General features: G+C 44.5%; 1 protein-coding gene across 6 annotated transcripts in view; it reads right to left on the reverse strand.

The window, feature by feature from the left end:
• LOC103731688 (carboxylesterase 1C-like) overlaps nt 1-7,648 on the reverse strand; it is a 36,349-nt gene that overhangs the window by 15,763 nt on the left and 12,938 nt on the right. For 3 of the 6 annotated variants that reach the window (XM_029562060.1, XM_029562059.1, XM_029562058.1), the window contains 5 exons: nt 5,272-5,416; nt 4,360-4,422; nt 2,444-2,577; nt 1,111-1,264; nt 454-555 (listed from right to left, as the gene is read on the reverse strand). In XM_029562060.1, coding sequence (XP_029417920.1) covers nt 454-555; nt 1,111-1,264; nt 2,444-2,577; nt 4,360-4,422; nt 5,272-5,416 — 598 coding nt within the window. The remainder of the gene's footprint in view (nt 1-453; nt 556-1,110; nt 1,265-2,443; nt 2,578-4,359; nt 4,423-5,271; nt 5,417-7,648) is intronic. The other 3 variants (XM_029562063.1, XM_029562062.1, XM_029562061.1) reach the window with 2 other exon arrangements.

A 7,648-nucleotide genomic window follows, 5' to 3' on the forward strand; every position in this document is an offset into this window, starting at 1 on the left:
TAATGTTCTCCAATTTGAATGCTTCTAGAGAGGCCATTTGAAATGGAGGACTTAAGTGTCCAGTTTCAAATGCCATGTCTTCTACTTACTAAATACTTGGCCTTAGGTAAGCCACAAAATCAGTTTCCGTGCTTTAATTTTCTCATCCCTATATGAGGGCTATGATTGTACTTGAGAGCTAATACGTGTGATGAGTTCAGAAGTGTACCCTGTCTTCCCATACCCAAATCTGCGCATGATTACAGGGTGTTTGAATAATATGATTTACATGAAGGCGCTGCAGAGCTTGCAGAATGTGTCGTAGAGGTAAATCCTAAAACAGCCCTTCCTGCTCAGCTATTCGACCTTCCGGAATCACCTAAGCACCTCAGATTCACCCCAAAGTCAGAAAAGCCCCCTCGAGTGCCAGAAAGCAGAAGAAAGAACACTAGAGATGTTCAGAGTGGGACCTACCTCGGCCGTAGACCAGGTGTCCTTGACCAGGTCAGCAGCGAGGACTACACCACTCTCTGAAATGGCCCTGTGAAAGAGGTTCTTGGCTAAAGGAGACAAAACCTGACAGTGGAGAGGAGAGGAAGAGAGTTTATCGGAAGGGTTTATAATCACTTAGGAAACAAACCTGCTGATTCCTACTTTGTGGACATGCAAAAGCCATCTTACCAATTCAGAGGAATGCCCAGCCTGACCTTGGGACTTGAGTTTCCTCAGTATATAGAACTAGCTTAAATGCAAATAAGGACACCTGATCTAACTCATGTGCTCCTCTCTTTCTAATTGTAGTCTACATCCACCACTACATACAAGGACAGGTAAGGTGAGACCCAGTGCTAAAATTATTTAAAAGGAGAAATAAATCAACTAAGTGAGAAGAGAAGTTGGAGATTCTGGTGGCCCTAGGACAAAAAAAAATTGAATGCTGAGCTTTCTATGAACAAAAGAGAGTTAATTTTGTCTTAAGCTTCCCACCAACTGATGTTGTGCAGCAAACAGTCAGCCTGAATGCGGGTATTGAATGCAAGGGGGTCTGTAGCTGGATTGACTTATCTCCAAGAGATCCTGTAAGTGCTCACATCAAGCCTATGCATTGTTCCTGGAGCCAGGAATACTTACAAGAATAGAGACGCTTGCGCCTCCTGCTGATTCTCCAAATATGGTCACAGAATATGGGTTCCCCCCAAAGTTGGCAATGTTGTCCTGCACCCAGCGCAGTGCGGCCACCTGGTCCAAGTGAGCCCAGTTACCCTGGCTGTGTTCATCTCCTGTGCTGCAAGATAACATGGTGGAGTAGGAGCAGAGATGGCATGGCAGGATTCTCAAGCTCTCAAATGGCCTGGGAGGTTCAGTAAACCTTTCAGAATCAGGTTAGGCTTTGCATCACTGACACAAGGGACTTTACCTACCTCTCAGCCCTATAGCATTGTTTCATGTGGGGTTCTACATGCAATTTTCCAGCAACTATGTGCTGAGCTGAGGACCCACCATGCATCCAACATTGCTCTAAGAGCTGGAAAACATCTGCAGATAAAACAGAATCTCTGACCATGCTCAGTTCACATTGCAGAGCAGAATCAAACAGATAAAAATATGTCAGTTAGAAAAATAAAATGTGGCAGATGTTGGGCTAGTGTTTCAGGTCTTATGAGTGGGAAATTTGAAGCAGTAAAATTTGGTAAAATCTTGAATAAATGAGCACATGGGTGTCATATGTAAACAAATAAAGGAAATTTAGTTAGGAGGCAAGAGGCACCAGGGCCATGGGAGTACAAGTGTGAGTGTAGGAAGTGTGAGCTACAGGTAGAACAGGGGTTGTGGACCTTTACAAGATTTTCTGTCATTGGAAGTAGGAGGCATTGTGAAGCAACATGACAGGGCTTAGTCATTGTCTCACAGAGCATTGTAGCCACTGACTAGAGCAGCCATGGTATTAAAACAGCAAGTTTATAACAATAAGTGGTTACAACTGTAAAGATCAGAGATATAGGGCTTTGACTAGGGTTATATCAAAGGGCGGTGGCAGCAGTACAGTTCAGCTCTGGTCTCTATTGTGGCAGGATTTAGCACTGAAAGAACCTGCAAAATGTGAGATCAAGTGGAGGGTGATTATAGCATTGGGATCTGGGTAGTGCACATAAGACCTTAGTTAGTAGAGGGTGCTTTGTTGTAAAAATACAAAGAAGGTCTCCCACTGCCGGCTTCCCGCCTTGCCATGTGATCTCTTCTATATGTAAACATTTGGTTTTCTGTTCTTCTGTCATGTTGTTTCCCAGAAAAGGGCCCTCACTAGAGGTATAGCTGATGAAATTACCCAATCTCTGATTTTTTTCTCTCCAAAACTCTGTGCTAAATAAATATTTTTTTATAACTACCCAGCCTTAGATATTTGTTTTAATAACAGGAAACAGACCAATGAATATGCAGAGGAGAAAACCCTACGTCTTCTTACCTGAACAATCCCCAGATGCCTAGGCGGTACTGAATGGTCACCACCACTACATTTTCATGGGCAGAGAGGGCCAGTCCATCATAGGTTGATGCCCCACCCATCATCAGTCCACCTCCATGGATCCACACCATCACCTGGACAAGGAGGAAATAACTGCACAGGCCTTGGGAAGGCTGCAGAGGTTGTCTGGGTTGGTTGTCTGCATCTGGGCTGGGACTCAAGGAAATCATCATCCAAAGTACACCAGTACCTATGAAGACTGCAAAAGGCCATTTCTCTTGTGCCCAATTCTCCAAGCTGAAGCCACTTCGTGACCCTGCCTTCATTTCCGCTCCCCACATCCTTCCAAATCATCAAATTGAGATCAACACAGGGCCAGTAAAAGCCAAGAATTTTTTGTTCTCCTCTCTACACTGGACCATTTAGGCAACTGAACATAAACAGGGGGCAGCTCCTGTATTTCAGATTCATCACATACAAGTTCACTCTTCGGTGGTGAATTAAACTTCTTGATAAAGCACACGCTGCCCTGCTGGTGCCTCTTCTAAATGTGCCCCCCCCTCTGAGCATCCAAATCCTCCCACCCGGCTAAGCCCTGCCCATCCACTTCTTCCAGGATGTCTCAAAGCATTTGACTAGCATTACCTCAGAACCTACTGTGTACTTTGATAAGACTTGAGGGTGAGAGGGATACAATAATTCACAGTTCCTGCTGTGTTCAGAAGATAACATAGATCAGGAAGAGACGGAGAGGGTAAAAGAATGTTGGGATAATAATGCTAATTAAGAAGAAACTATGGTGGGTACTGAGGAACCAAGAGTTGTTCTATGCACTAGATATAGCCTCTCCATGTGGTAAGGAATAATTGTTTCTGGGCGACTGATAAGAAAATGAAGTACTTTGCCTGCTGAGAACCCAAAGTTAATAAGAGATGGTGACAGTGCTTGACTCTGCTGTTAGGCCTGAGCACCCAGATGCTGAGCTATTCAACCCTTGCATCCAATGGCCATGGGCCAGTGATACAGATGTTGGGTCAGAAGTTAGACCCTCTTGCACAGATACACTGGTCATAACTGCTGCTGTGTTTGCTCAGGCAGGACTATGATACAGCTTGACAGTTACCATTGATCTCTCACATGTAACAACTCCCAAAAGGTTAAGAAATGACCCCGGTGTTTTTATCTTCTGAAAGGCAGACACAGGATTTGAAACAAGACCCTGTGGTTCTAGAGCCTGTGTGCATAGCTGGAGGGTCTCTTGGCACCATGCCTTCAAACTCCTGTGTCCTCCTGCTGGGATCCCTGCCACCTCCAGGAGAGACTGAACCAAGGTTATATAGAATGAAGGCTGAGTCCCAGGGCTTGTGGGCAGGATGCCCTGAAAATGTGATGCTGAGTCTGTGTGGATCAGATGACAAGGTCCTAGGAAGCAGAGATATATAGGAAAGGCTCAGGTTCCTCCTTTCCCTGACTCCATCTGACTGTGTTTGGGGACAGGGCACTGAGTACACAATAGAAAATGACCTAAAGAGTGGGCGTGAGGTTTGTCTCCATCTCCCTGTGTTTGATTAGCACACAAACCACTAAATCTCAGCACACAAATCCACAATTCTCTCTCCCACTCAGATTCCACACGAGGGGGTTACTGGGAAATTGGCTAGATGCTGGCCTATTACAACCCAGAGATCACCTTCTTCTCCAAATAACCCTCCCCCAATCCATGACCTGTACCTGGTTGCATGTCATATGAGATGCTGATTCACTGTGTTATCAAACTGTGCCAACGGCGATTAGAGAGGGAAATGAGCTACAGTGAAATCCCAGAGTGCTGTCCAAAGGCATGGAAGGTGCTTAATTATGAGAGCGTCCCAGAGTCCTCCCGCCTCACTGCTTCATGGGACAGTGAAAGTCTTCACCTGGCAGTAGAAGTTATCACAGCTGGCCTGAGGATAAAGGCGCCACACATCCTTCCTAATCCTCTGTAAAAGCACAGATGAGAAGCTCAGGAGGCCCCTGCGCTAATCCAGACCCATTCCATGCTCTCCCTTCCCCACCAGGGCTTCCATTTCTCTATCAGCACAGGAAGTGTTAGGCTACTGAATATTCTCTAAAACTCCTCCCAGTTGTAACTTTATTGGAAATTATATCTTAACTGTCTTGGTGATAAGATTCGAATGAGTAAGACTGATCACTGTTTTCCTACTGTGACAAGACATGGAAAATTGCATGTTTAGGGCTGACCACTTAGGATTGGATAATCTATTGGGGAGCTTGTCCCTGAAGAAAACCGATTCTCCATCTTCATCAGCCATTTATTGCCTGTAGTTCTTCATTCAGTAGGTTGCACACACATACATACACACACACACTACACTATACACACAAACACACATATTTTGTAGCAAATAATAATTAAAGAAGGGGTTAGGAATTGACAGGGAGTAGAAGGGGGTGTGGGAGGAGTGGGAAAGGAGGGGGGACGGGTAGAGATGGTATAAATACAGTACTCCTATGTGAAATAAAACAGTTTAAATTATGAAAAAACTTGGAAAATTACAAAGTGAACCCCAAATGTACAGTAATTTCTACCAAAGTGTGAGAATCAGTCCTGGCCTATGTACCCCTGCACCAATCTGTCCTCATCTTTGTGGGATGTACAGTAATTTCTACCAAAGTGTGAGATTACTGGAGGAAGTTGTGAAGGAAATTGTGGTCCCTGAATCAGTCCTGGCCTATGTACCCCTGCACCAATCTGTCCTCATCTTTGTGGTTGTAGAGAAGATCTGGATGTTCAAACATGTATCTGAATCAGTGACCCTTGAACTTACAGGCAATCGACTGTACTTTGTCAAGTCGGCAGGAGTGTAAATATTTAGGTAGAGACAGTCTTCAGAAAACTTGAGAGGAATGTTCTCCTTTCTGTTAGTAAAGAGCTCTGAAAGCATCTGTCCACCAACTGCATTTTGGGAGCACCTAGGAGGGGAAAGAGAACACCTGAAGTTCCACCAGGCATTTTCTGAAAGTGTCATCTGAGGCTGACCTGGCGCTGGAGGACTTGAACCTAAAAGAATTTGCTTTTAATTGGAGTCATTGCCATGGGTAAGAGAGTTTCCAGGGGTCCTGGTAGTAACTCTGATATTCTTTAGGGTCTCTTCCAGGAGTTTATGGGGTGCTCTGGGCCAAAGAGAAAGGTGCTCTTTTAGTGACGAGCCCTGGGAGATGGCTGCTGGGACTGTCTGCACAGGGCTTCCACTTGCTGGGCTTTGTATGGTCAGCAGTAGGTGGCATCTTCTCAGAAGATATCCATCAACCAAGAGAACTGACTACAATCACAGAGCCTATTGCCATCTGTCATCTATGGCTTCTTTGTGAAAAAAAAAAAAAAAAAAAAAAAAAAAAAAACAAAAAAAAACCTCAGGCGAACCACATGCTAGTCCTGCCTCAGCCACTGATTTGCTAGGTGATATTAGGTGAATTCATTCCTGCTCTGGGCCCCAACCTTCCAGGTTCACAGATGAGGTGAGTAAATTCTCCCAACAGCTTTGCTGCCTTGGCTAATAAGATTTTACCATCCTCCCAATCCAACAATCACTGTTGGACCCTTGATAAAGGGTCTCAAAGTTCCAATGCAGAGTGGAATAGATAGCAATTACCAAGTCCTCCCATAGCATCAGGAACTGATTCAAGTTCTCCTTGTGTTCGAAGCCATATAAGACCGAAATCAGCCCCTGGCATCTATTATTATCCCCATTTTACAGGTGAGGAATCAGAAGCAGAGAGAGGCTTATCAACTGGCACAAAGACAGCTAGGAAGATCCATGCTGGTGATTATTTTTTCAAGTATGCTATAAGCTACATTCCTAATCCCTTTCCAATGAGCGAGCCAGAGATCACTGCCCTCCTGGTGTACAGGAGAGCTGAGGCTGTGAAGTGTCCCAGGGTGCAGAGTGGAACAGCAAAGATGCCTTCCATATCTCCATCCTGGGTATTTTTGCTACATCTCTGAGAGCAAGTGGTACAACACTCATAAAAATATAAAGTCATGAGAGGATGGGTTCGGACCTCCATCGGTATAGCAGCTCGGATCTCAGCAGCACCAGAGAGTGCCAAGCTCTGGCCTCCATCTAGCAGAGGTCCTGGGACTGCCTGAGAGTCCCCAATCCTGACTCCATGAGGTGGATGAGCATCCCCTAATTGCCCTATATCCATCTTCCTACCCAAGGTTTTGTGAGGCCCCTCCCAAGGCCCCAGGGCAGATCTGGCTTTGGTAGACTAAGGCTAAGGTCCTAGCAGACAGCCTGAGGGGGTAGATTGGATCTCCATCTGTCCAGCTGCTTGGATCTCAGCAGACTGCCAGAAAACACCGAGTTCTGGCCTCTTTCGGGCCTCCCTCAGACAGAGGGCCTGAGAATGTAGGAGACTGCCTGAGAACCCCTGATCCTGCCTCGACATAGTGAAGGAAGCCTGAGTGTACCTGACTGGAACCTGAATCCGGCTTCTGTGGGTACTCCTGAATAGCTGATCTGAAGCTTCCAAATTAAACCTGAGAGAACCTGAACCCCGTACCAACCAGCTTTACATAACCAATAAAGAAAGGATCTAGGCATCCAGATAATACAAACAGAAGCATATTTCAATTGAATTATCATATCAGAATCATAAACAACAAAAGAAATTCACATGCCAAAACCTTGAATTATCATATCAGAATCATAAACAACAAAAGAAATTCATATGCCAAAACCACAACAAAAGAATAATAAAATGGAAAGACAAAACACTATGTCCCCACCAAACTCCACCAATTCTGTAGAAGATTTCTACAAGCAGAAACCCCTGGAGATAACCCAGAACACTGAATTTAAAACAACAATCATAAAAATGATCAAGGAATTCAACGAATTTAAAGAACACACGAACAACCAAATCAAGGAACTAAACGAAGATAGGGATAAACTTATGAATGAATTCACAAAAGAGACAGAAACATTGAAGAAAACAGGCAGAAATGAAGAAGGAAGTGCAAAACTCAATAAGCCAACTTGAAACAACAGGGGAAAGCCTCACAGCTAGAATGAATGAAATGGAAAACAGAATATTAACACTGGAGGATAAAGTTGAAGAATTGGAACACTCAAGCAAAGAGTATGGAAAATTTAAAAAAAAAAAAAAAAACCCCCACGGAAAGGGAACATAAAAGAGAAA

Source organism: Nannospalax galili, unplaced genomic scaffold, assembly GCF_000622305.1.
Source record: "Nannospalax galili isolate Female #2095 unplaced genomic scaffold, S.galili_v1.0 scaffold274, whole genome shotgun sequence".
Taxonomy (NCBI): Eukaryota; Metazoa; Chordata; class Mammalia; order Rodentia; family Spalacidae; genus Nannospalax; species Nannospalax galili.